Raw genomic sequence first — 27,812 nt, forward strand, 5'->3', positions numbered from 1 at the left:
GCACTCAGATGGATACACCCAAGCAAATCCATGAAAGCTCCCCCAGCAAAGACTCACCCCCCAAATGCATTTTAAAGTGTCTTTTTGAACAAGAATCACTCTGTTCAGTTTTTGCAAACAATTAGCTGAGACTGAGAAACATGCTTTCTAAGAAGCCAAGATTACAACTCCTGGCAAACAAGTACCTACTTTGCAAGTCCGAGCTTGCAACAGATCAGCATTTCCAAAGTGAAAAAAACCCTCATGGGTTTTTTGACAATGTTCAAATATGGTTGTCAGAGCTGTTGTAGTAATGTGAAAACTAGAAAGTCCACAGGTGATATACCACTCCTTTGTCTCCTCAGAGGTTTTACATTTTTAAATGTATTAAGTTTTCATAACTGTGTAACTTGCCTGCTCTCACCTCTACCACCGCAGTTCCTGGTGACCAGAAGTGACCTGACAGGCCCCAGTCTGGATATGATGGGACCCAAAGCAGGGCTAGAAGTGCAGCCAGCCCTCAGCCTGGTGTGAAGCTTTACTTTTTTCTCAACTTAAGGAAAAATCCATAATGCTGTTGTCCTGCTTTGTATGTGACCTATTTCTACTGTTCTTATTTGTTCCCAGGTATTGTGAAAAAGCTGCAGAAAAGACCTGGTTCACCTATTAGGGTTCTCATAATCCAAAACCAGTAACACTTCTGGAGAATACCTGCGGTACTGCAGTTTGTTGACCATCCCTCTTTTTCAGGGAAACCATATCATTTCTCAACATTACTGTACATGTATCCAGAAACCTAGTACAATCAGGTTTCTCAGGCAAATGTAATGGAGACTTCTTACCTACTCATCATTTGTTGTAGAAAAGACAGTCACCAGACCTGTATTTATTTAGAAACTTATATGGCTGCCTATTTTATACATAATAATTCTAGGCAGCTCACAATAATATTAACTGAAAACAGATTAAATAAAACCAATCAGCGCCATCCGTTGAAGTATGGTAAGACATGACTGCTAAGATGTGACCGGTAATGCTCTGTTAAATGTGAACATATGTTAGACAACAGATGCAGTATACGGTCCCTTAATTCTCCCTTTAAATAGGAGTGTGTGTTAGTTAATAGCTGTAGTATTATTTCCTTCAATTTTTTTTTCTTCCTTGATTGCATAGTTTTAGTAAATAACATTATTACTTTACTATTGTTTATTTCTGATGTTATGTAAATATATTGAGAGCTCTTGCACTGAAATCAAATTCCTTGTATGTCCAATCATACTTGGCCAATAAAGTATGCTATGCCATGCCATGCCATGCCATGCCATTCACCATATATCCCAACAACAGTGCTGCAACATCCCATAAACGTCTACACTTGAAATGGCTGAGCTTACTTCTATCTTAGCCCCAGCTTCTGGACTGGCTCTGGGGGTTAGGACCGAGGGCACTGTTTTACGATGGTTCTTCTCCTTCCTCTGAGGCCAGTTCCAGTTAGAATTGGTGGGGAGGGAGGTCTACCCCCAGGCCCCATTTATGTGGGGTATCTCAGAGCTCTCATTTCTCCTCTCTATTTAACATCTACATGAAGTTGCAAGTAATTTCTACAGCACGTGACTCCCAGTGACATGACGGGAGAAATCAATTTGATGTAGAAATCAAGCCCACTTTGTCTTTGCCTTTATCTGAATGAGAAAAACACAAAACCTAGGAATAAGGAAACGGCATGAATAGAAGCATATTTAACACAGTTCTTTTCTTCATTTGTGTTGCAACCTGACAAGAAGAGGGTACTATCAATCTTACAGCAACGCCAACAGGATCTGAAGCCATTTCATTGGCTGTGTTGACTGGAAATCTCAACATACAGGGAACACCATTGGACATTCCCTATGAACAGTAATCTCCATATATCTATTTCTCATACCAGCCACTAGATCACTAGCAGCGTCTATTTTAAAAAAGATAATATCAGGTATATTATCCAGTGCAGTGTTCACGGAATCTCACTTCTGCAACACAGAATCCCTGCAAATCAATGAAACCTATTCTGATGAGATCACAGTAGATGTCTACTATCCACATTGCCAGGAACATTCTGTTTTTTTACTATTGCTTTAAAAGTACTAGTTCTCAACTCCAACATTAAAAAGAAGTCTGGAAAATGAATTGATATTTGTAGTTCACACATATTCTAATCTGCCATTTTTGTGGAGGTAAACTGATGGATCAATACATTAAACAAAGTATATACATTTTATTTCACTTGAGGGACTTGTTAAAGCAAACAAAGTATATCTGGGGAGATAGCAATCTTTAAAAGGTTGAAAGATACTTTAAAGGGAAAATAAAGTAGGAATTTAAAGTTTCCTTTGAAGGGAAAAGAAAGTACATATTTCATATGTAAAGAAATATTTTTCTATGACTCAGTTGCCAAGTAAAAAGTTACTACAAATTCAAGTTCTCAGTAAGGTAATCAATTGGTTCCCAGTTGATTTCTAACCTGGAGGTGTGCAGGCATCAGCTGGAGACTGTACAAATGTAGACCGCCTTTTTGTTGGCATGGGCAGGGCCATCTTCTGTTCCTTATGTTTTGCCAGTGCAGCTTGCACTGCCTCTGTATGGATATCTGAAAAACAAAAAAAAAATCAGTAAGCGCACAAACACTTTGCATGGTAAGAGCAGAGCCTATAATCACATGCCTAAAGCAGAGGTATCCTTTTACAGCTATTTAATGAATGCTGATCATGAAGCCATTTAGCAAGGTTAAATATAACAGTTATACTTGTTAATGACAGAAATTGACCAACGCTGTATCGTTTAATACCTGATTTTTTTTCAGGCACATCCTACACAAAGTTACACAGTGACTCTGAAAGCTGAGCTGATTTCATAGAGTATGAGCTTATGTTGCCCAATGTGATAGAATATTTTAAGAAGAGAAAAACGTATACTTGTATGCTTTTCTGAAGGAAATTTCATATGACTAAAATGAATTATTAAATATATTTAATGGGTAAGAATGCAGTTACTGCCAGAGTGCAGAGATTTTTTTTCCTTTTAGAAATTCTCCTCTTTTCTGCAGCTCCTGTGCCTCTAAACAGCTGATCCAGAGAATTCTCCAGTAGCATGGGTTGATATTAGAAGTTGCTGGGTAAATGGTGAATATAGTTTCTCTTCTCATTTCTTCAAGCACGAATTTCTGATGGATCATGAATGAAGGGAGTTCTATTGTTTGATGAATAGATGCTCTGGCTCTGTCCCACTAATAGTATAATTAACCACTCCAAGAGATCCTTTTGAAAAGTGTAATTAACTTTCTTCAAGTGAAAATTCTCAAGAAGTTTTTTTTTTAAACTAGAACTGTAGTATCAGCTGTAAATTAAAGCTAAAAATACACAATCTGATTTTACAAAATGAATCATTCTGAGATGTTTCAGTTGACAGAAATGCCTGATGTGCATGTCTAGATGCACACAACATCAGTAGAAGCAGAAAACTCAGTAAAGTTGCCTGATACATTAAGAAAAGCATGTTAACAGGCCTTCACGGCTCTTAGAATTAGATAAAAAACAGCTGATGCCACAATATCCATATTCCCAGATTTAATCCTCCCTTTGTTTTCCTTTTGAAATCAGTAACTAGCAAATTTCCTCCCAGAATGTCTTTTGAAAATCTACCACCATTTTAACACAAGTGATTGTCTGGTTTCAAAGGCCTAACACAGTTTTTAAATTCAACAATAAACTGTAGCAATTTGAACACTATGCTCCAGAAGAACCATTTCAGCAAGATGACAGGGACCAAGGGCATAAAGTCTGCAGGAGGTTATGCAAAAATAACAGAGTTCATGCTGAATGTGCCATTTACTGAATATGATTCATTTGGACAAGCACAATAACACAGTGCTAAGTTGAAACCAACACAGTATGATTCATACATTTCAGAATTCATTCTGGAGCACAAAAAGAAGGAACATATGGAAGCAAAAGTTCACCTTATTCAGAAGGATTAAAAAAATACTTGTATGTTCAAGGTCTGAGTACATTTGTAGCTGAAGGTGAATTTTCGTGTAATTCATACTGACTGGCAACTGTGAAACAGATTCAGATTCATAGCTACAGATAAAAATTACAGTGGTAGACTGGCTATTGGAATATATTATGTAAAATACCTAAAGCAAGAACATCACTATGACAAGAATTGCAGATCACTCATGTGACAATAAAGCTAAGAAATCATTTCCCCAATTTCAGGTGTCCACTAGTTAGGTCCCAAGCATGAACAGAACTTATTCAAATCCACTTCAGCAAAACCTAGACATTATTCAACAGTATCAAACATTTTGTACCCTGCTGAAAATAAACTTTTGCTTTTCAACTATTTTGTTTAAGAACTACTGTGTTGAATGTGCTACAACCAGATTCCCAATCTGGGAATCGTGTATCTGCAGCAAGAACAGAGCTGTTGCAGAAAATACTGAGGCTTCTCTGCCCCTGCTAAATCCACTATCACAACACCTTTAAAATGCAGACTATGTATAGTTTTTAAAAGTATGAGTAAGCACCATATTGCAGAAAATATGTCTCTTTTTGAGACTTCTTCAATTCCTACAAAAGTTCAATATACGTAAAACAAGAAGCTCATTTCAAGAAGATTAGAACTCCTCAGCAACATGTAATGACTACAAACACTCAGGATAGCAGAAAAGAAGTGTTTCTTTCATTACTGTTTTGTGCAAAATTAGTCTGTAGGTACGAAGGGGGAGGAGGGATCTTCTCCCATATCAAAGTGCAAGTTCAGTCTATACAAAGTGAAACATCCTCCTTTCCACAGTGGGCAGCTGAACTCCAATTCCCCTTCTTCACAACAGCTGGAAACAGTATATAAAAGGTGTGAGAGTCCCAGGGTCACTCTAAATGAGAATCTAGTGTAGTCTCCAAACAGAATGTTCAGAACCAGTGAAAAGAAATGTCTCAACAGTGTGCGCTGAATGTCACCATGCTAATTTCCCTCATATGAAATGAAGGTTGATAAGAAGATACTTACATTGTATAACCAGAGTATGGACTCTTGTTCAAATGAAACAAAGGTGGAGATGTAAAAATATACTGAAAGGGCAAGAGATTTTTATAATATTCTTATGACCACATGGGACAGTTTAGAACAGAAAACTGGTCCACAGTCATCAAGTGGATTTTGTGATTTTAAAGGGCCTGAATTCGTGCTTCCTACGAAACAACTGGCTCCTGATAATCAATTCCTGAAGTTTGTTTTTCAAAAAGCATCTCAAAAGATTGACAAAGGGCATGAAAGGCTTCTTCTCACCTAGAATATGAAACTACAGAGAAGTCAGCTTGGAGATCTGGCATTGTGACAAAGTTGAGATCCCTATTGTAAATAAAATGTTACGAATTTATGAACATGTGTCATACAATGGGATGTAAATATGCAGTGCAACTGTTGGAAGGCTTCAACACGAATATGTCATTTCGATATCACTGTGGTTGCTGCAGATACTGTTGGGTATTTTTAAAATTAAGACTAGGGAAAGATATGCTTAGTAAATTATTACTGCTGAATAAAACATCCCATAATACTGAAAGTGTTGCATTCAGCTATACTCTATTAAAATGCAATACACTTTGGATTAGGATACTGCAGAGAGCCACAAAGATGACCTTGGAGAAACTATGCACAAACTGTTACAGAAACAAAAGCATGCTTTAAGCACAGAAAACAGAGGTGTCAGAAAGAGGCCCAGACTGCATTCACTCTCATTCACTGGGGTATAAGTGGGAGGGAGGGGAAAGTCAGGCTTTCAGTATTTTCTTACCGTAGCCTATATCAGTCAAACCTGAGGAGTTTTTTTCCTGACTTGGCCTACTCGGAAGGCTGACATATGCTTTTAGCTCTCCTTCTAATCTCTGCCACTGACACACATGTTGATTCCGGTAATTCTAAGCATTATTATATACAGTACCAACAAAGTAAATTCACTAGCATGCATAACATACCACAAGATCTAAAGATCCCAGTTGGCCTTCCCTTTCTCCCACCTAGCATCGTCAGCATGTCGTAACTAACTTTTCTGTTTATTGTTTAGTCAAAGCTACTAAGATCCATTTGGTTCAAAGTTCATCAGATGAATTTGTAGCCTCCTTACCGGAGCGGTAGCGTTCGTCTCTGGCTCCTCCAGAGCGTCCTCGGTGATATTTAGACGAAGATGGTGCTGGAGTTGCAGATGGAGCTGGTGTCTGATTGCGGGATTCTTTCTGCAAACCTGGTTCAACCCCTGTGGGAATATTTTAAAAAATACTTTTCTTAACGAAACTGAAGATGACATATTTGGGACAGTATTAACAAACTCAACTGATTTCACTAGGTAACAATGTGGAGTCTTTCCATTAAATTTAAAAATTGACAAATAACTTCTTCAAGCAAAAACATATACAAGTGTATGACATTCTTTTATTATAATAATTGAGTACACATGTAATGCTTCAAAAAATATGCTTCAAAAGATTAAAAGAGACCTTGAAAAGTGGAGGAGCCTAAAATTATTCTTGGTTAGGATCAACTGCAATTATCAAAATGAATATATTACCCAAGATAAACCATTTATTTGAAATGGCACCAATCAGAATTTCAGCGAGAACTTTACAAGAATGGCAAGAAACTCTCAGTAATTTTACATGGAGTGGGAAAGTCCCAGAGTCAAACAAAAAATCCTACAAGATTCCAAAGAAAGAGGTAGTCTCACCCTTCCAGGAGTTAAACTGTGTCATAAAGCAAGCTGCCTCTCATGGATAACACAGTGGATAAACTCCCTGAATAGCAGAATGGCAATTTTGGAAGAAGCCGGCTTAGTCAATGGACTTCACAGATATTTATAGTATAGAGATATAAAGGAGGATAAAAATTTAGAAGGACATATTCCTAGACAAAGTTTGATAAAAGTATGGAATTCTACAAAGGGAATAATAAGCCCAACAATTTCACCTCTAGTTTCTCCCTCAAATGCTTTTCATGTTGGAGATCATTACAGCAAGAAAAACGTATCTACATATGCAAATATGGTTCAGTCAGACTCTACAAATAGATTAAAAACACAGCAAGAACTACTTAGTGAAGGCCAGAATATACCATGGTTGATGTATTTACAAATTGCTGGAAGGATAAAATCAGATCTCAAGAAGGAAGGAGGGATATTAAGAAAAAAGACAGAATTTGAAACACTTATACAAAACCACCATCTATCAGGGCACATATATAAACTTTTATGGACTAAATCTATAAAATTTACACCAATTTAATTTAAAGGAAAATTGGTATAAAATGTTCTACAGATAGTATACAGCTCCATCAATAACATCTAGGATAGACAAATCATACAGTAATAAATGTTAGGAATGCCATGAAACAGAAGGAATGTTTTATGTGGTGGACATGTATGTACTGGAAAGACATACATAGCACAATGCAGAAAATTTTGGGATTTAAATTTGAAATGAAACCACAACTTTTCTTACTAAGTATAATTTCAGAAAAAAATCAACAAGAAACATTGTAATTTAATGAGATATATGCTTACAGCAGTGAGAATAAATTTTGCTCAACAATAGAAGAAAGATACAATTCCGACAATAACTGATTGGGAACTTAAACATAAAGAATATGCAGCAATGGCAAAACTAACAGTATATATACACAAGAGAAGTTTAAACAACTTTAAAAATTTATTTTTGTAAAACAAGTAATGACACGGTGTAATATGCCATGTGTTGTTGTTCATCTGAGGTTGTATGTACCTAATTTTAAGACCTGCTGAGGACCAGATGATTTTTATTATGTCCTGATACGTAATACCATAGTACTCAAAGAGGGTGTCCTTTCTTTTTCACACGACTGTATAAAAAGGGGGAAATCATAAATCCAATAGTTCTTTTTTTATTTTCCTTTTTTTTTTCCTTCTATTTTTTGGTATTTTAATTCTTGTTAAATTTGCTTCATTTATCTTTTCCTTTTATTAACAAATGTGTGTGTGCATGTGTGTGTGTATTAGTAACAATACAATAGAGACTTTAATACTAAGTAATCAGCCTATGATTGAAACCTTTATCATATAACAAAAACTTTGATGCAATTCGCAGCAATTCTTTTTGTAATGTTATACTCAACTTTGGATGAATAAGTCAAATAATTTTATGCTTGTAATACTGCTATCCTAAATTGTAATTAGTATTGATAGAGTGTTGAAAACAGAGAAGAGAAAAGAGTATTCTAAAGTCAGCCTTTCTCAGCCTGGAGGAACCCTTGAAATAGTTTTCAGGCCTCGGGGACCCCTGCACATTCAGGCTCAAATATAGGCCAGAACTTACAAAATTATAATATTCATTTCATGTGCAGGCCTGTATATATGCATTAACAGTCTTCTTAAACTAAAAATAAAGAATGAAACTTACCTCTTTAATGTGAAGTTGCCTGAATTTGAAATAACTTTTTAAATAAATCGTGATCGCCCAGGGAACCCTTGGTTACCCTTTTGCGGAACCCTAGGGTGCCACAGAACCCTGGTTGAGAAACCCTGGTCTAAGTTATCTAAATAACAGAATGTCAATAATCTTCAATTAATATTGTACTGTATAAACATCACTGTATTGAAAAACACAATGTTATCAAGATTTATAAGAAGGTAATAAAAATAAATAAAAAGATATGCTTAAAATTATGGAAGGGATAAAGAAAAAAATCCCAGCAGTTTACATTCTGAATTCTATTTGTGTGGCAATGCTGTAAAATACAGGTAGTCCTTGCTTAACGTCCACTCAGTGACTGTTTGAAGTTACGAAGGCACTGAAGGAAGGGCACTTACAACAGGTCCTCGTAGTTGCAGCCATTGCAGTGCCCCTCATGTCACATGATCACAATTTGGGCTCTCCGCAACTGGCTTGCAATTACGATGTCACAGCATCCCACAGTCACATGATCGCCATTTGCGACATTCACTGCCATCTTCTGACAAGCAAGTCAATGGAGAAGCTGGCAGGAGGTTGCAAATGGTGATCACATGACTGCAGGATGCTGCAACTGTGCAGGATTCGCCTAATGATGGCAACTGGGACTGCCATAACTGCCGTAGTAAGTTGGCACGGTCATGTGATGTACCTTACAACCATGTTGCTTAGCAACAGAGTTCCTGGTTCCAATTACCATTGGTAAATGAGGACCACCTGTAATATTAATTATTTCATCACCTTGAGGAATGTACAACAGGGATTGCCAACCTGCAGGAGCAGCATCCAGACCACATCATTTTATCTGGTCTCTGACATAGTACTTTGCAAGATCTCTCTTGATCGTGTATAGCCGCAATGCTCAGAAGAGAGAGAGAGTTGAAACGGTGGCAGAAAAGGTGGCTGAGACAAGACACTTCAAATCACTTAATGAGACAGCAGTCCAGCTCAACAAATATTTTTACAACATTGCTTGCTCTATGTATATTCGCAAATATATAATCCCATGTATGCATATATACAATGAGAATTTCCTCACTTTTCATTTTTTAATATTCAGGCAAGGATTCCATGATAGTTATGCTCCTAATTTTTACCTCAATTATTCTGATTGTATACTGTATTTGATAATATTTATACAGCTATCATGAAGAACAATTAACAAGAGTACAGCATAAATGGTATACAAGTATGCACAAACTGCTGCTATTTTGCTGTTTATGGTATATTCAATGATACATTCTTTCATCAGAGGAAAATACCAATTTGAGCTAAATATAAATTTGATCACAGTACATTAAATTTAGTTCCTAATATTCTTTAAACTAAGCCCAGCAAGCCTCACAATAATAATAGCATTCTAGTACCAAAAGGCCTATGACATGATGTTTTTAAACACAGGACAATGGCTTTATTTCAGTGCAGGAAGAGAAACAAGTTCATTCATAACTGGAGACCTTTTTGAGTAAACAATTGCAACCTGCTATTTTTGCAAAGCAGGCTACATGTTGAAGGAGGAGGAGGAATATATTATTTCACAGAAGACAGATTATCTTGGAAATTGGCTATACAATACAACTATTTTAAGGACTGACAAGAAGGTAAAAAATCTTTTATAAGGATTGGGGGTGATTTTTCAAATCTAATTTCTTTTTTATTAGAACCCCAAGATCAAAACACAATGATCTGCAAAAAACCATACATGGAATCAATGAATCTTTGAACAAATACCAAGCCTAGGAATTGGTTCTCAGTAGTATTAGAAGTGAACTAGGTTTACAGTCCTTGATAAACTCAAGCTTCCTACATTTTAGAAGCTTAATTTAGGTATATGGGGGAATCACCACTGTTACTATTAACTAATGGAATAAGAAACCTTGATGATTAATCATAAATTACACAAGGATTATTCTACTGTGCATCATTTTTTCCACTCCCACTTTGAAAATAAATTAATAACTTAAACATGCAAATATATGAAATTCAAATATGACTTCTAAAATATGACTTTTAAAAAAACTAAATTGACTGATAACTTTATATACATATTACAGAAATGACTGACTGCAATTTCCAACTCATCTCTTTAATGAACTGCCTTTTATTACAACTTGCTTGCACTGTTTGTGTAAACCTTCACAGCAACCTCTTTTAAAGTCCTCTTTTCCAAATTATTCAATAATAAAGGAATTTGGTGAATCAAATGTTTCTAGCATTTCCTAAATTTCCAATTTTCATAATTAATCTTTAAGGAGAAACACACACACACACACACAAAGGAAAGGAAGATTCCTCCCCACCCACCCCAATTTACATCATATAGGAGTACTGTGTATAGTTGGTCTATATCATCAATATGCTGATGATGATACGCAATTATACATCTCCATCCCGGGTGACATAAGTGATGCTGTTGCCACTCTCTTGTGGTGCCTGGAGGCTGTAAGGGTTTGGATAGGGAACAACAGGTGAACTCTGGCAAGATGGAGTAGCTGTGGGTAGGGGGCTCCCAGGTATCCAGGAATTTACCATCTTTGACTCCAGATGGGGTTGCACTTCCCCAGACAGACCCAATGCAGAACCTGGGGGTTCTCCTGGACTCACGACTCCTGCTCAAAGAGCAGGTTGCAGTCATGGCCAGGGGAGCCTTTGCACAACTTCATGTTGTGTGCCAGCTACGCCCTTTCCTGAATCAAGAGTCCCTCCGAACAGTCACTCGTGTCCTGGTCATCTCCCGTGTAGACTACTGCAATGCACTGCACATGGGGCTACCCTTGAAGAGTATCCGGAAGCTTCAGCTGGTGCAAAATGCAGCCACGTGAGCAGTTTCAGGAACCCCTAGAAGGGCATATATAACACCATTGCTGCGCGAGCTGCATTAGGTGCTGGTTTGTTTCTGGGTCCAATGCAAAGTCTTGGTTATCACCTTTAAAGCCCTATATGGCATAGGTCCAGGTTACCTGAGGGACCACCTCATCCCAATTATATCGACCCATCCCACCCAGTCAGGCAGAGAGGGCATATTACGGACCCTGTCTATGAGGGATTGCTGACTGGCAGGGTCTAGGAAGAGCGCCTTCTCTGCAATAGCACCCGCCCTTTGGAACAAGCTACCCCTGGGGGGTTAGACAGGCCCCCACTTTCCCGGCCTTTCGGAAGGGAGTAAAAACTTGGTTATGCCACCTGGCCTGGGATGGGAGGGGGGACAGCCATTCATGTGGTTGACCCCGTGAGGGTGCCAAGATCAAGAGCTTCCCATCTTGAATTGTATATTTTATACTTTATATTTTATATTTCAGACTTTGTATTTTTTATGTATTTGCATTGAATTGTATTAATGACTTGCTATTTTTAGGATTTTAAGCTGCCCAGAGTTGTTGTACATGAGATGAGTGGCAGAGAAATTTCATAAATAAATAAATAAATAAATGGTGAAATGGATGAATCTGCATCAAAATACCTTACTTTCTACATATCAAGCAAAGATACAGAAGGGTAGAATTGCACAGCTTCTATTAATAAACTTGTAAGTTAAGGGCTTTTGCAGGTGACTTCGTGTTGGTTTTGGAAGAGCCTTTGAAGAGAACTGAAACATTAATGGGCAATTATAAGAATTTGGTGCAGTAGCAGGTTTCAAGATTAGTAAAACGAAGATGAAGATCAAACAGAATTGATGAATGAAATGGGTTTTAAGATTGAGAAGAAGGTAAAATATCTGGGTGTCACTATGACAAATATGAACTTCATGTTATTTTAAAATAACTATGTTAAGCCATGCTAAGATGGGAGAAACTACAACTGTCATTGCTGGGGAGAATTTCTGTGATAAAAATGAATGTCAAGGGGAATACAGTATAAAATAAAATCAAGAGAACTGGTGGCAGAAGGATATAGCTGTCAATGGTTTTCTTATCTGCAGTTATTAGAAAGATTTAAAGCAGACGAAAGAATTTATGGTTTTGAACATTGTACGACTAAGTTTGAAATAGAATTGTGTACAAGTGATGAACATGTAACTGCTAAAATGTATAAACTTTTATTGAAATTGTAAACAGAAGACGAACAAGTGAAAGAACGTATGATAAAGTGGGCTAAACGTTTCCGTTGTAATATACAGGTGGAACAATAGGAAAATATGTGGTTAAAAGGACGACTGCAACTGCACGACTGCAACCTGCTCTTCGAGCAGAAATTTACACTATGTTATCATCTTAAGAGAATTTTTATAAAATGATGTACCATTGGTATATGTTCCCATATCTAGAATATAAAAAGGCACTTCAATTTTATGTTGGAAATGTGAACAACAAGAAGGGACATTTTATCATGCTTGGACATGTAAAAAATCTAGAAAGTTTTGGAATCAAATACATACACTGATTCAGAGGATTTTAAAGATTAATATGCAATTGAGACAAGAGGTCTTTCTTTTGAGATTGATGGACAAATAATTGGGAAAAAGTCATGGAACTTTGTTTTTGTACATGATAATTGCAGTGAGATTATTCTATGTGCAAAGATGGAAAGATTCTGCATTACCGACAAGGAAGGAATGGATGGTGAAGATCATGGAATTTACTAAGATGGCTAAGTTGACTTCTCTGATCAGAGAAAAGACAGTAGCTATGCTTACTGCTGACTGGAAACCCCTTATGGACTTTTTGCATAAAACTGAAAAAATGAATTTATGATTTGTGGTTTTGATGATTAGATAGGATAAATACAGTTAGAACCATAGAGTAAGAGGTAAATTTATAATTGTACATAACTGCTGTAAAAAGATCAAAAGCCACTTCTTTGTATCTTTTTTTTCTTTTCCCTTCTTTTACTTTTTTCCTTTCTTGAACTTTTAGCTTTCTCCTTGATTTCTTTTCTTTTTCTTACTTATTAGGTTGTATCTCCCTTTTAAACTTTTTAAAATAAATTTATATATATATATATATATATATATATATATATATATATATATATATATATATATAAAGAATTGCACAGCTTCTCTTAATTTAATCTGTATTCATATCCATTTCACTTAAATTCACTTTTCTTCTATCAAGACCTCACTGTCTACTCTCTAGGGAGACAGTCAGCAATCCCAGAATTGGTTAGCTTCAGCCAATGTTACTGCATTATTCACTTTTAGACAATGCCCTTGGACATTAACTTTCTTTCTTTCCTTTTGCATAAATAATTGCATATTTTATTAACTTGCATAATATATTTTTCTAGCAGGCACCAGGAAGTACAAGAGGCTAAGCAGGGAATTGAAATCCTGACCTCCAGCCCCGGAAAATTGTCCTGAATAGAAAAGCTACTTTATGAGGCATTGCCGAAATAATTTCAGGCCCATCCTCACAATTTTAACAACTCAGCATTTTCTTTTTCTAAGAGGAAGTTTTGGAAGCCGAATTCTACGCCCCATACCATACAGTACTATGTTCTTTGCCTGTTCTTTCATGTAACTGTGATACACATACTGTCCTACGTATATATTCAGGTTTTACTGGTATGCAAATTTTTTACTTCTATATCCCCATATAATTACTTAAGGCCTATCAGTCAATGAACTTAACACTGTTAATTATAGTTTTTTCTTCTACTGTCATTATAGTTGCTAATTAGCAGTTACATTGGTAACAGTTAAGCATTGCTTGAAAAGAAGAGAAATTTCAAAGAGAGATCAAACTGCTTTATGTAGGTAAATAATATGGTTCTAAAATTGGCTGGAAATCCCCAAAGAATAAAACATTTTATTTGTAGCATACCAATTATATTGCTTGTGATGGGGAGCTAGAATGAGGAAATTATAGGGGGACTATCAAAGCCTAAGAGAGCAGACGTATTCATTTAAGCTTCAATTGTTCGTTTTTTATATAGTATAGTTTTACATTCATTACAAAAGGAGCAGCACGATTAAGATAAACAAGGTTTTTTATATAAAATATTTAAAATATGTTAAACCTCTGCTGGCTAGCCAAATGGGATATTCAAGATTTGCTAGAAAATAAAGAGATCACAGATATGGCAGGATAAAAAATTAAATCTCTCACAGACCTCTTCTCACACAAAATACCCTGGCCCATATGCCTGACTGTTCAGTCAGGCATATGGCGCAAGACGGAACAGCTTTTCATTCTGTTACACACAGGGTCACCGTGAGTCGTGAACAACTCGATGGCAACTAACAACAACAACCCTGACCCATAAAAGTTGGGGGTCAGCAAAATGGGACTCACAAAGGTGCTCCTACAGCAAACCCAATGGTCTTTGAAATATTTTTTAGAAATCTTTTTTAAATTGTTCAAAATTTGTAAAGTAGTTAAATCTTATGTTCTCATATGGTATGATATTTTGGTCTTTTTTTATTTAAACCTTTAAAAAAAACAACCTAGTTGTTATGGTACTAACCATAACACACAAAATAGTGGAATTCTAGATTTTGGTTCCAATTCTGACTTGATTAAATAGTCTTAGCCCACTGCTTGGACTTGACTCTGAAATATCTTTTGTGACATTAGCTGGAATCACCTTGCCTTTCCAGAAGGAGGACAATGGGTAAGAGTTGTGAACAAATGCCTATCAACTGCGTATTCTGAGTAAATACATGTAAATTCTATTTGACAGTAATTGCAATTTTTCTGCTTCTTTAAAACAATTATTTCCTTAAAAGAAAAATAAAATAAAATAAAAGGACGCTGGTTAGATTTACTGTACATTGATTCACCTACTCTTAAAATGTATCTTACTTACTTAATCTAGCCACAGGGACTTAGCAAAAGAAATTTTGTTGGGTTTCTGAAACTATTCTTTGTAAATCTGCATCAATTTTACTCCATAAAAGGTTATATCCATAACAGTTATGTTTCCTTCTCATTCCTTCTCAATCTGTCAATGTGTAAATAAATTGATTCTTCTTAAATTGCCAGAGGATTTACTTTGTATAGGAAAAATGTTCTAAAAAGCCACATCTTTAATCTGATCAAATGAAGGCTAAAATAATATAAACAATATGGACCCACATACATTTTTATCAAAAAAAGCAGTTTCACTCAAAATGTTGAACATTTCCTATTATAAAAATAAGTATGTAGCATTCTCCACGATTTTTTCAGGGTCTTCCAGAATGATGGAAAAAATGAGAACATAATTTGCACTGTTTTACTTATATGCACAATTTCATCTTCAATCACTTTTTCAATTAAGGTATGGAGACAGTCCAGAGCATTAAAATAATTCCAATTATTTTATGAGGGGGGGGCATAAAGATTCTTGCATGCATACTATCTACTTTTATAATCACTATTAACTCCAATTCGTATTAATTCTGAGGAAACCCCAATAAAACAGATTCTATTAAGTATATTCTAAAGAAAATATTTTTCTTTCTTTCTTTATCTACCTACCTACCTACCTACCTACCTATCTATCTATCAAATTTTATCACCATCCATCTTCCCCCAAAAGGAGAGACTCTGGGTGGTTTACAACCAGACAAAGTTTAAAATTCAATGTCCTTATAAATACAATAGATAGATAATAAAAATATAAAATATGGTAAAATCCAGATGGCTAAAGGTTGTATCTCAATCCGTGGGTGTAAAGGGCCCTTCTAGGGTGCTAATCATCCCCACAAATGACTGTTCCCATTCCTGCTCCAGGCATGATGATAGAACCAGGCTTTTAGTTTTTTATGGAAGTCCAGGAGAGAGAGGGCTTGTCTCACCTCTGGTGGAAGAATGTTCCAGAGGGTGGGAGCTACTGTAGAGAAGGCCTGTTTCCTGGACTCTGCCAGATGGAATTATTTTACAGATGGGGTCTGTAACATGCCCTCTCTCCATGACCGGGTGGGACAGGCCGATGTGATGGAGATGAGGCGGTCCCTCAGGTAACCTGGTCCCATGTCATGTAGGGCTTTAAAGGTGATAACCAACACCTTGAATTGGACCTGGAAGCAAACTGGGAGCCAGTGCAGCCTGCGTAGCAAAGATGTTACATCTGCCTACCTTGGGGCACCTAAGGTTGCCTGTGCGACTGCGTTCTGGACCAGTTGTAGCTTCTGGATACTCTTCAAGGGTAGCCCTATGTAGAGCGCATTACAGTAGTCTATATGGGAGATGACAGGGCATGATGACTGTTTGAAGGGCCTCTCGATCCAGGAAAGGGTGTAACTGGTGCACATGAAGTTGAGCAAAGGCCCTCCTGGCCACGACTGCCACCTGCTCTTCGAGCAGGAGTCGTGAGTTAATTGTTAATGTGTATTAGTTAATTGTTAATTGTTAATTAACTAATTATGATTATGAGCAATTGTCAGGCTTGCTTTGCACACCTGCCATGAAATTGCTACACGCATCAGCCAAGGCGATAGCAAACCCGTGTCAGCTTTTGCAGCTTTGCAGACAGAGTGGATTGTTAATCAAATTCCTTCACAAGTTGTTGGAGCCACGGACGGGCTGATAAGACACCTGGACTCTAATTAAGTCTAAGGAACTAGGAGTGGGGAGATCAGGAGAACAGGCTTGCTTGGGAGACAGGGAGGGGAGACTATGTCAGAGGGAATGATTTAAATTGAATGCTTGGTGCCAAAATGTTATTCAGAGCTTTGCAACTGTCCTGTGTAATCAGATTTTAATAAATGGATTCTTTAAGCTTCCTAATGGACTGTCTGAAGAATTTCTCAAGTTAAGATCCTAGTACTGGTGCCATCACAGAAATCTTGACAGCAATAAACAAGACATAAAAATTGTTTTACCTGTTTCCACAGAAAGACATTTATCTTTCATGCACTGGGTTATTATCATTGACTGATTAAACATGCCTGTGATCTTGTATTGCCACCCAATTACTGTGGGTTGTTTTTATATGTTTCATCTAGTGACTAAGAGAGGTTAAGGTCTAGTGATTAAGAAAGCCAGTTTGGTCCAGTGGTTAAGGCAACAGGGTAGGAACCATGAGACTGGGAATTCTAGTTCCGCTTTAGGCATGAAAGCCAGCTGACTGACCTTGGGCCAGTCAGTCTCTCTCAGCCCAACTCACCTCACAGGGTGGTTGTTGTGGGGAAAATAGGAGGAGGGAGGAGTATTAGCTATGTTGGCCACCTTGAGTTATTTATAAAAATAATAAAGGCGGGATAGAAAATAAATGAAATAAAGTATGTTTTAATTCTTACGGTTCACTAGAGTTAATTCTTGTAGAAGGTTCAGTAGTTAAACAGTACAAAAATCTATTCCTAACTTTAATGCATTTTGGTTGATCAACAGAAAAGCCACAACATTATTTAGGTAATACTACATTATTATTATTATTATTATTATTATTATTATTATTATTATTATTATTATTATATTACACATAATATATGAAAACAGGTATTTTAGAATTTTATAATTAATGTATGTTGACCCTGCCTCAGTTACAAAATAGCCCACAGCTTCAGTTTAAAACTATTTCAATAAACATAGAATTGCAAATTAAATGGTTTGAGAAGAACATCACATCATCCAATCACTTACATAGAAAATCAGAAATCTGCTTCCACTGAAAAACAGTGTATGAATCAGCATCATGGATGATATCCCAACTCAGTATTCCAGATGATCTTTCCCATACTTTCAGGTAGATATTAAAAAGCATTCATGACAGAACCCTGTGGGATTTCTTACTACAAGGAAAAGAGCAGCAGTATTCCAGTATCATCTTAACAATGACCACTTTGGATGAGTTTTCTTCTGAAGAAGAGGTGGAAACAGGTTGGAAATCTGGTCCATAGGATAGCGCCTAGCTCTGAGATCTTGGCAAAACCATCTTCCCCGGCTTCCAATTCTCCAACTCTGGACTGTGATTCCAGTACAGCCTTCAAACCACCACCACACTGAGAACTAAAAGGCAGAGAGTCAAAGAACTGCCAGGCTGCTTAGTAGAGCACCTTCAGAGCAATGACCTTCTTGGGATGAATAATGAGTAATTACCAAATACTCAGGAGTAATAAGGAACCTTGAAATTTGATAGGACTTGACAATTCCTTGCTGATATAGAACCTTACTAATTTGAACTCTGAGCTGGATTTTACTATCTGCTGGGTTTGGTTTGGTTTGGTTTGGTTTGGTTCGGTTTTACTTGGGACTGTGCCTTCTGCTCCATTATATGATCTACTGGACAGGATGAACTTTTTGAATTTGACTGGGCAATCTGAACAGAACCACTAAAGTATAGTGCTTCTAGTTCCCTATCCAAGGGAATAGTATGATCAGTGGTATTTTAAAAAATCAAGAGAGATCCAAGGAATAAACAGGATTAGTCAATACCTCTCTCTCTCTGTTCTTTCAGCATGTGAGAATAAAGTTCTTACCGTGAATCTTCAATTATCCCATTGAAATTATCCCATAAAAACCTGTTTAACATTTACTAATATTCTCTTATACTAACTTTTGAAAATGAAAAGAACATTGTTGAGCCAGCTCAGAGGATTTTTGTGCTCTTGTCAGAAATCTCTTTAAATTATTTGACAATTTCTGCTGAAACAAGTCTTCCAATATTATGTTAGACAGAACTGATAGCTAACATACCAATAATGTTTATATACCCTACTTTTATAACAGTAAGGTCAATATCATGGCAGAAATACAATACTGAAACAGTTCAGAAATTAACTATGGTCACCTCAAGGGCATCTCACATACATACTGTCTGCAAAACTGCAGGAATGTCTTTACTGCTGTCAGCAATATCAAACTAAATTAGTATTAGCAGCTTCTTCTATCAAGTAATAACTACTTTCCAGGAATTTGCATGGTTAAAGCCATGGAACTTGGGTTTTGACTGGAGATGAACAAATCTGTCACTTCTTTAAATTAATAGCAAGCAGAGGGAAGAGATCATCAAATCTCTTTTTTTCCCTAACTGAACATTAAAAAAATCCAAGCCAACCTACCTAATTCACATTAACACCCAAACTGAAGAATTCATGTTTCATATGATACAAACTAGTAAAATCCAATTATGACTGTCAAGCTTCCTAGCTTTTAAAAAGTATACAAAAACAGTTGTCCCACTTTGCTTTTGTTGCCTAGTCAACAAAAGTCTATATCCTTTTCACTGTTGCATCCTAATTCTAAATATAATTTGTTTAAACTAATCAACAGAAACCACAGAACCTGGATCCTTCTAATTATCGAGCACACTGAGTCTTTGTCTAATCTACAATTCACAAGCATAATATAACTAAATAGAAACTAGCAAGAGGGAAACTCCATTTCTTTATTTTCATACCTGAAACAGCATTAAGCATGCAGTTGAAGTTGACATAAATAAATACAATTGAAAGACTCGTCCCCTTTAATCAAACTAATTTCCAAACACATTTAAGAACCATTTCATATCATCCAGTGGCACTCTCTTTCCTCTAACTGCTTTGTCTGTTGTAAGAATGCCAACATATTTGTCTTTCTAAGCATTATGCAACAACTAAAACATTTAACCAATATTAATTATCCATAGATTTAGCAATACCCTTGAGCATTTTAATAGCTAAGTGTTTTTTTATCTTATTTAGAAAAACAAAGGCAATCATATCCACTGAGATTTTAAAACTGGCACCAAGCCTACTTGCTTTCCAGATGTACTGGAACCACAACAGCAAATATTTTCAAATCAGCATAACCAATTTATATATATTGAACAGGCACTAAGCACCAGATCCATAGAAGCAGGGGTCTACCACACTAGACAGGACCCGAGGTGCAGACTGTACAGAGAAGCCTGAGAGAGAGCCCAACACATAGTGGCAGGGTGTAAGATGCAGGCAGGAACAGCATATACTGAATGGCACAACCAAGTAGCTGGCATCGCGTACAGGAACATCTCCACAGTGTTATGGGCTAGACCCTCCCAAGTCCAGATGGGAGATTCCACAGAAGGTTGTGGAGAATGACAGGGCTAAGATCCTGTGGGACTTCCAGATCCAGATGGACAGGCAGGCACTGGCAGTCAACCAGACATTGTAGTAGTAGACAAGGACCAGAAGACAGCGGTGGTGATAGATGTAGCAGTGCCAACGGACAGCAACATCAGGAAGAAGGAGTATGAGAAGCTGGAGAAGTACCAGGGCCTGAAAGAGGAACTAGAGAGAATGTGGAAAGTGAAGGCCAAAGTGGTCCCAGTGGTGGTAGGGGCATTTGGGGCTGTGACCCCCAAGCTGGGAGAGTGGCTCCAATGGATCGCAGGAACAACATCAGAGCTCTCTGTCCAGAAGAGTGCAGGGCTGGGAACCGCTAAGATACTGTGCAGAACCCTCAAACTCCCAGGCCTCTGGTAGAGGACCCGAGGTTGAGGAAGACACATACCATCCATAGGGGTGAGAACGGAATTTTATTTATATTTATAGTATGGCATAGCAGTTTGGTGTTCATCCTGCTTTTTCTTGCTGGGAAATCCCTGTGAGGTCCAGCAGCCAGATGTGTAGACTATTTAGCTGTGAAAAGTCATGTTGCCTAGGGTGCACCATGAGGAGGCTAGTCTACATTGTGGAGTTGGGCTGAGAGAGAGTGACTGGCCCAAAGTCACCCAGCCAGCTTTCATGCCTAAGGTGGGACTAGAATTCACAGAGTTCTGGTTTCTAGCCCAGAACCTTAACCACTAGACCAAACTGGCTCTCTACCAATTGATACCAAATGATATGATGGCTGGAGATTGTGAGAGTTATCTCAGCCTCAACACTTCACGAAAGCACCAACTTGGAGAAGGCTGAATCCAGGATCCAGGTACTTCTTAACAGCTTTCTAGAATCATTACTCCTCAAGACTGATGGTTCCCTTCTTGTGTTGTTTATTCGTTCAGTCGCTTCCGACTCTTCGTGACTTCATGGACCAGCCCACGCCAGAGCTTCCTGTCGGTCGTCAACACCCCCAGCTCCCCCAGGGACGGGTCCGTCACCTCTAGAATATCATCCATCCATCTTGCCCTTGGTCGGCCCCTCTTCCTTTTGCCTTCCACTCTCCCTAGCATCAGCATCTTCTCCAGGGTGTCCTGTCTTCTCATTATGTAGCCAAAGTATTTCAGTTTTGCCTTTAATATCATTCCCGCAAGTGAGCAGTCTGGCTTTATTTCCTGGAGGATGGACTGGTTTGATCTTCTGGCAGTCCAAGGCACTCTCAGAATTTTCCTCCAACACCACAGTTCCAAAGCATCTATCTTCCTTCACTCAGCCTTCCTTATGGTCCAGCTCTCGCAGCCATTATGTTACTACTGGGAATACCACTGCTTTAACTATGCGGACCTTTGTTGTCAGTGTGATGTCTCTGCTCTTAACTATTTTATTGAGATTTGTCACTGCTCTTCTCCCAAGGATTAAACGTCTTCTGATTTCCTGACTGCAGTCAGCATCTGCAGTAATCTTTGCGCCTAGAAATACAAAGTCTTTCACTGCCTCTACGTTTTCTCCCTCTATTTGCCAGTTATCAATCAAGCTGGTTGCCATAATCTTGGTTTTTTTCAGGTTTAGCTGCAGTCCAGCTTTTGCACTTTCTTCTTTCACCTTCATCATAATGCTCCTCAGTTCCTCTTCGCTTTCAGCCATCAAAGTGGTCTCATCTGCATATCTGAGATTGTTAATGTTTCCTCCAGCAATTTTAACTCCAGCCTTGGATTCCTCAAGCCCAGCATGTCGCATGATGTGTTCTGCATACAAGTTGAATAGGTAGGGTGAGAGTATACAGCCCTGCCGTACTCCTTTCCCAATCTTAAACCAGTCCGTTGTTCCGTGGTCTGTTCTTACCGTTGCTACTTGGTCGTTATACAGATTCCTCAGGAGGTTCTCTTCTTAGCCTGCTACAATCAAAGTACCTAGAATCAGGCAGATTTCCAGGATTTCCAGGAAAACAAAACTTTAAAAAGTGATTTTGTAAGCACCAGCCCTGATCTAGCTGGCAGCATTAATAACAACATGTCTTGTTTTCATGCCAATGAGGGAAGGAAAGAGGGTATTTTTACTGAGCAGGCAGACTGCTTTTAAAATTATAGAGATTTACACTCTAGTTTTAGAGACAGCTAATGGCAAATGGAAAACATTAGTTTTTTCAGTGGTGGTCCATTTTGAGAGGAGAGTAACCATGCTGTACATTATTATTTCACAAAGATATGATGAGCTATTCTATTCTTTTGGATGAACTGGCATTAAGGACAGTTCAAGGACCTTACATTTAAATAAATAAAATAAAATAAAACAAAAGTGTAGGCGTGGCAGATAGGATTATTACTGATGCCATGAATTATCTCACAGGCAGTAGCCATTTGGTACTTGCACTTGCATTTCTGAGTGCAATGTAAAATAATGTTATGTAACTCTTTAATGCATTCTTGAAAAATCCTCTCTGGACCCTGAGATTTTTGACACAAGTATTCCTTTCTTGGGCAAAATAATAGGATGGTAGTCAGCCAGCTATAGCTGCACTAGAAGAGGAAAACTGCTAAATCACATTTTAGTTTGGCTTTCTATCAGCACCAAATAGTCTCAGCTATCCTAAGATAAGCTTTACAGTCTACCTGGATCTCAAAACAGCTTTGGCACCACTGAAGTAGTGGCCCTGGGGCTCGGAGGTAAAGGCACAGTACTGCAGAAGCATTACACTAACTACAATGATAAGTGCCCAATTTCAGAAGGTGTGCCAGTTTCCTGAACTGGGATACTAGACTTCAGTAATCCTCATGAGTGAATTACTACAGTGTGTTCCACATGGGTTATTCTGGAAGATGTTCCAGAAACAGCAGCTCTTACAGAATGCAGCTACCTGATTGCTAGATGAGGTAAATAAGAGCTCCTTTTCATGTCTCTGTTAACTTGCACTCCTCCAGTCTTCCAGTTGTCAGAAAATATGCTGGTATAATCTCTGCTGACCTGATGATCAAGCTCTAATCTGCCTCAATATAGCAAATGGCCATAGTTGGCAGCACGTGAAAATGTCTATGGAATAAAGAAAATGGCACTGCTGCCCTCTCAAGAGACACCCATGAGAAACTATCAGCTGAAGCAGCAGAAAAATGTGCTCATTTGGGGCAGAACTAGCAATACATTTATGGCTTAAGTCGATGAATAGACACCTCCCCCTTTTAACATACAGGTCTACTGTTGTGTTTTTAAAGATCACTGAATATGTGTTTAATAACAGGTGTAAAGGTATACTGGAATGCTGCTATATGTATATATAATGAGCCCAGGTAATGTCTGAACACCATTACGCGAGTAGAGGCATCCATGAAAACCAGATGTCTGACTTTTTTCTACAGCCCAAGCCAAAATGGTCATGGAAGGCAATGCCTAGTGACCTGAAGTGAGAGGGAAGGTCTGAGCAGCTTCAACTGGCCAAAAGTTGCTCAGCAGATGCAAACCCTGACCACATTGTCATTAAGAACATGAATGAGACCTCACTGATTGTTCATGCAGCAAGACTTCTGTCAGGCGAAGACAAAACAGCTGAGGAACAGGTTTAAAACTGAAACAGCTACGGAAAAAAAGAGATTACCTGCATAGTGGGCAGGGGATAAGTCAAAGGCTGTGTACTGAGGACATGGCCTCTACGAACACTTGCTGTGCTATCTTTCTATCATGGTGAAGGGAGCATGAAGATGAGCTCTACGTGGGATAAAATACTATTCTCAAAGTAGCCTATTGGCTATCTATGGACTCTCAGGCTCAATTCAACGTGTTCATTGCTCTAACATCCAGCACTAGTCAGCCCACGAGATGAAATAGCTGGGGAGACTTTCTTAATGTCCCAGCTGTAGGCACGGCTCACAGGAGGCTTGAGACCGGAACTTCTTGTTAATGGTATTGCGACTGTGGGCTTCTTGTACCAGCTGAATACCCAAGACACAGACTGAATTTCTGCTGTTCTAATGTCCTTTTTTGTTTGTTTGTTTATTGGAGTATATCTTTTTATCTTGCTTTGTGCCCTTTCTTTGACATCATTTTTAATGATGAAAAATGGAATATATATTTCATATGTTAAATAATAAAGCTGGAAGTTATTATTTTTCCAGGGTTAAAACACTGCAGCTTTTTTATTGGAAAAATAATCTCTGGGAGAGGCGTTTAAGCTCCACAACAGTCAAAAACTGCATTTATGGAGGAACTAATCAACCTGTAAAGACAGGAAAATGATAAAAATGAGTTAGGAAAACAAACAGCCAAATTTTATTGGCAATACCCAGTAAAAGTCTCTTGGAGGAAACAGAAAAAAATACATCTGGGTAAGAAACAGACTTTATTAAATGATCCTTGGACTGAACAGCCTGCTACATGACTACTGAGTACAAACACACCTCTACTGATGATTAAAACAACAAAGGCAAGTATCAATCTCTATGCAGGGTAGCAAGTAATGAATTCGACAATTCAGAGAGTTGAAAATCTGCAATATGACTTTTACGCTGACTAAAACAGCCAACACCTAATTCAAAATTTGGCTGTGTTAACAGGTTGGCTATTTATTTGTCTGCCACCTCCCCTCTCCACCCTGAACCCTAGGATGATAACTGTGTTTGGGCTTGCTGTAGATGAGTCAATACCCTTTTAAAAGGAATTTTCCATGAGATTTATCACACTCAGTCTAGAGCAAGGCATGTGGATATCTTGCCTCTAGTGCAGCCAATAGCCATTGCAATGACTGCTGTATTTAAAAAGTTGTAGGGTAATACCGCCATGTGAATGCACTATCATTTCTCTCAGCATAAATTTTTATTTTATTTTATTTTTATCCCACCTTTATTATTTTTGTAAATAACTCAAGGCAGTGAACATACTTACTACTCCTTCCTCCTCCTCTTTTCCCACAATAGCAGGTGGGTTGGGCTGAGAATGACTGGCCCAAGGTCACCCAGCCAGCTTTCATGCCTAAGGTGGGACTAGAACTCACAGTCTCCTGGTTTCTATCCCAGTGCCTTAACCACTAGACCAAACTGGCTATCAATTACAACCATGACACACACCACAGTAGCAGAACTATTTTCATAAAGACCTAGGGCAGCATGCAAAATTGTGTCTTAATAGAAATTTTCTTTCTAAATATCTGCATGACGTAGGCAGGCTCATTTGACTATACAGTAAACTAAATAGCAAGCAAGCAACCCTCAAATGCTAGTAGATTAATTATCAAAAAGCAAAGAATTAAAATTCCATTTAAAATGAGAAACTGGAAGAATTTGCTGCCACAACAAGCCCTCTGGTTGTGTCCTCCATCTACTGTTTTAGCAGGAGCCACAAGTCCAGGATGACTCCCAAGTCACAAACCTCTTCCATCAGGAAGAGTCCCGCACCCTATCTAGAGACACTACTGGAACAGGGAACCACAATGGACAAACAGTAACTCGGTCTTGCTAAGATTCAATTTAAGCCTCTTCTCTCCTATCCAGATCCTCACAGCCTCCAGACATCATGACAGGACTTCAACAGCATCACCAGCCTGGCCTGGAGTAATGATACAGAGCTGGGTATCATCAGCATATTGATAATGCCAGACCCCAAACTGCCAGATGACCTCCATCAATGGTTTCATGTAGAGTTAAGTAGGAGGAGGAAGTGGAGTGGCCCATGAGACACCTCACAAGGGAGTAGCCACTGGATCAACCTTCTCCTCCCCTTCCCCTATACCTGAAACCAACCAATAAAGAAGGATCAGAGGCATTGTGCCAACCAGTAAAGAAGGATCAGAGGCATTGTGCCTCCAATCCCCAACATCTTCCAGCAGTCCAGAAGGACACCACTGCTGATGGTACTGAAAGCTTCTGAGAGTTCTTAAAGGACCAAGACGGGAGCACTTCCCCCATCCAGGTCCCAAAAAACACAATCCACTAGTACAACCAGTGCCAACTCCATCCCTTTTCCAAGCCTGAAACCTGACTTTAGTAAGGTTTAATCTTTTTCCTCTATGATGCTCCAAAGTTGACTCTGTATCCACCTCAACAACATTCCTCAAAAAGGGAGTTCAAGAGTATGCAGTAGTTGTCTTAACACCTCTGGATCCATGAGGGCTTCTTAAGGAAAGAGTGCACTAAAGTCTTCCTTCAATGAATAGTAATGAAACATTTCCCCTCCAGCTGCACAAAGAAACCAGGAGGGGCAAGGATCCAGCCCACAAGTGGCAGAGGACATTCTAGAGATATCTGATCAACCTCGTCAAAGGTCAAAAGTAATCCCAGTATTTAGGTAACATGATGCTGCAGTCATTACCCAGGTCCCTATGTGGAGTCAAGACTTGAACAAACCTGAGCAACTCTTTCTGCAAAATGTTGCAGTAAGTAATCTCAGCAACCAGGTGGGAGCTCTTGATACTGATTCTTCCCAAAAGGGAATTAGCCATCCAAAACATGGCCACTGGACAACAACCTGCTAATAAAATAAGGGAGGAGAAGTAAAGACATTTCAGAGTAAGTCTAAATGTAGGCATGCACCTGAGCTTGGTCAGATTCACTTTTTCTCCACTGGCACTCTATGCATAATTTCTGTTATGGTGGACCATTTAAATAGGTCCAGGCCTAGAGAGGTCACAGATAACTATCAATCACATCTGGACCAAGAAGTGACTGAGCCATGACAAAAGTGTGATGGTAATACTCTCCGCATTCAGATCTCATATTCTGAAGCAAAGTTCTAACATGTCTGCCTGTATATGTTGGGTCCAAGTCACCTCAGATGAGCCCATGATTGCCTGGGCCCAATTGGAATCAGGACCTGTCACATGGAGGGCCCAAACACAGATAGACAGATGGTCTCCAGTCCAGAAGCCCACACTAGTATCCTGATGGGCAGCAAGACACCTAGCACACCAACAGGACCCCTAGCTTGTGTCTATAGCCCAACTAAACACGTAAACGCTCACACTCTGCCACTTCAGGAACAGTGACCCTGACCAGAAATAAGATCTCCTGATAGCATAACACACACACACGCACACACACACGCAAGGACACCCTAGTCCTGGCCTTGAGACTGATGCAAGAGATGAAACCTCAGATTTCAGAAAGAGCAACATTGCCACCCTCATCCATCCAGGTCTTGGTAACAAATGCCAGATCCACCTGCTTGTCCACCACAAGATCATGTGTGGACATGGTATTATAGGCAGACCTGATATTTACCAGCAGCACTTTAAGACTAGGTGCACCAATAATCTGGCCATAGCTGGGGTAGCTGAGATTACCACTCTTATTATTTTCTACAAAATTAATTTTGCTTAAATTCAGGGATGGCATAAAATTGCAGTCCTCAGTACCATCCTTTAAAAAGGCAGAAAATAAACAAGGCAGGGAAAGCATGCAGAGCAAGGCTTTTGG

The 27,812-nt window shown here is 38.5% G+C and overlaps 1 protein-coding gene across 2 annotated transcripts in view; it reads right to left on the bottom strand.

Annotated features, from left to right (window-relative positions):
* Positions 1-27,812, bottom strand: part of DIP2B (disco interacting protein 2 homolog B) — a 184,467-nt gene that overhangs the window by 55,929 nt on the left and 100,726 nt on the right. For both annotated transcript variants that reach the window (XM_063293623.1, XM_063293622.1), the window contains exons 3-4: positions 6,143-6,271; positions 2,480-2,605 (exon numbers count right to left, since the gene is read on the bottom strand). In XM_063293623.1, coding sequence (XP_063149693.1) covers positions 2,480-2,605; positions 6,143-6,271 — 255 coding nt within the window. The remainder of the gene's footprint in view (positions 1-2,479; positions 2,606-6,142; positions 6,272-27,812) is intronic.

The sequence above is a fragment of the Candoia aspera genome, chromosome 2 (genome assembly GCF_035149785.1).
Source record: "Candoia aspera isolate rCanAsp1 chromosome 2, rCanAsp1.hap2, whole genome shotgun sequence".
In the NCBI taxonomy this organism is placed as follows: Eukaryota; Metazoa; Chordata; class Lepidosauria; order Squamata; family Boidae; genus Candoia; species Candoia aspera.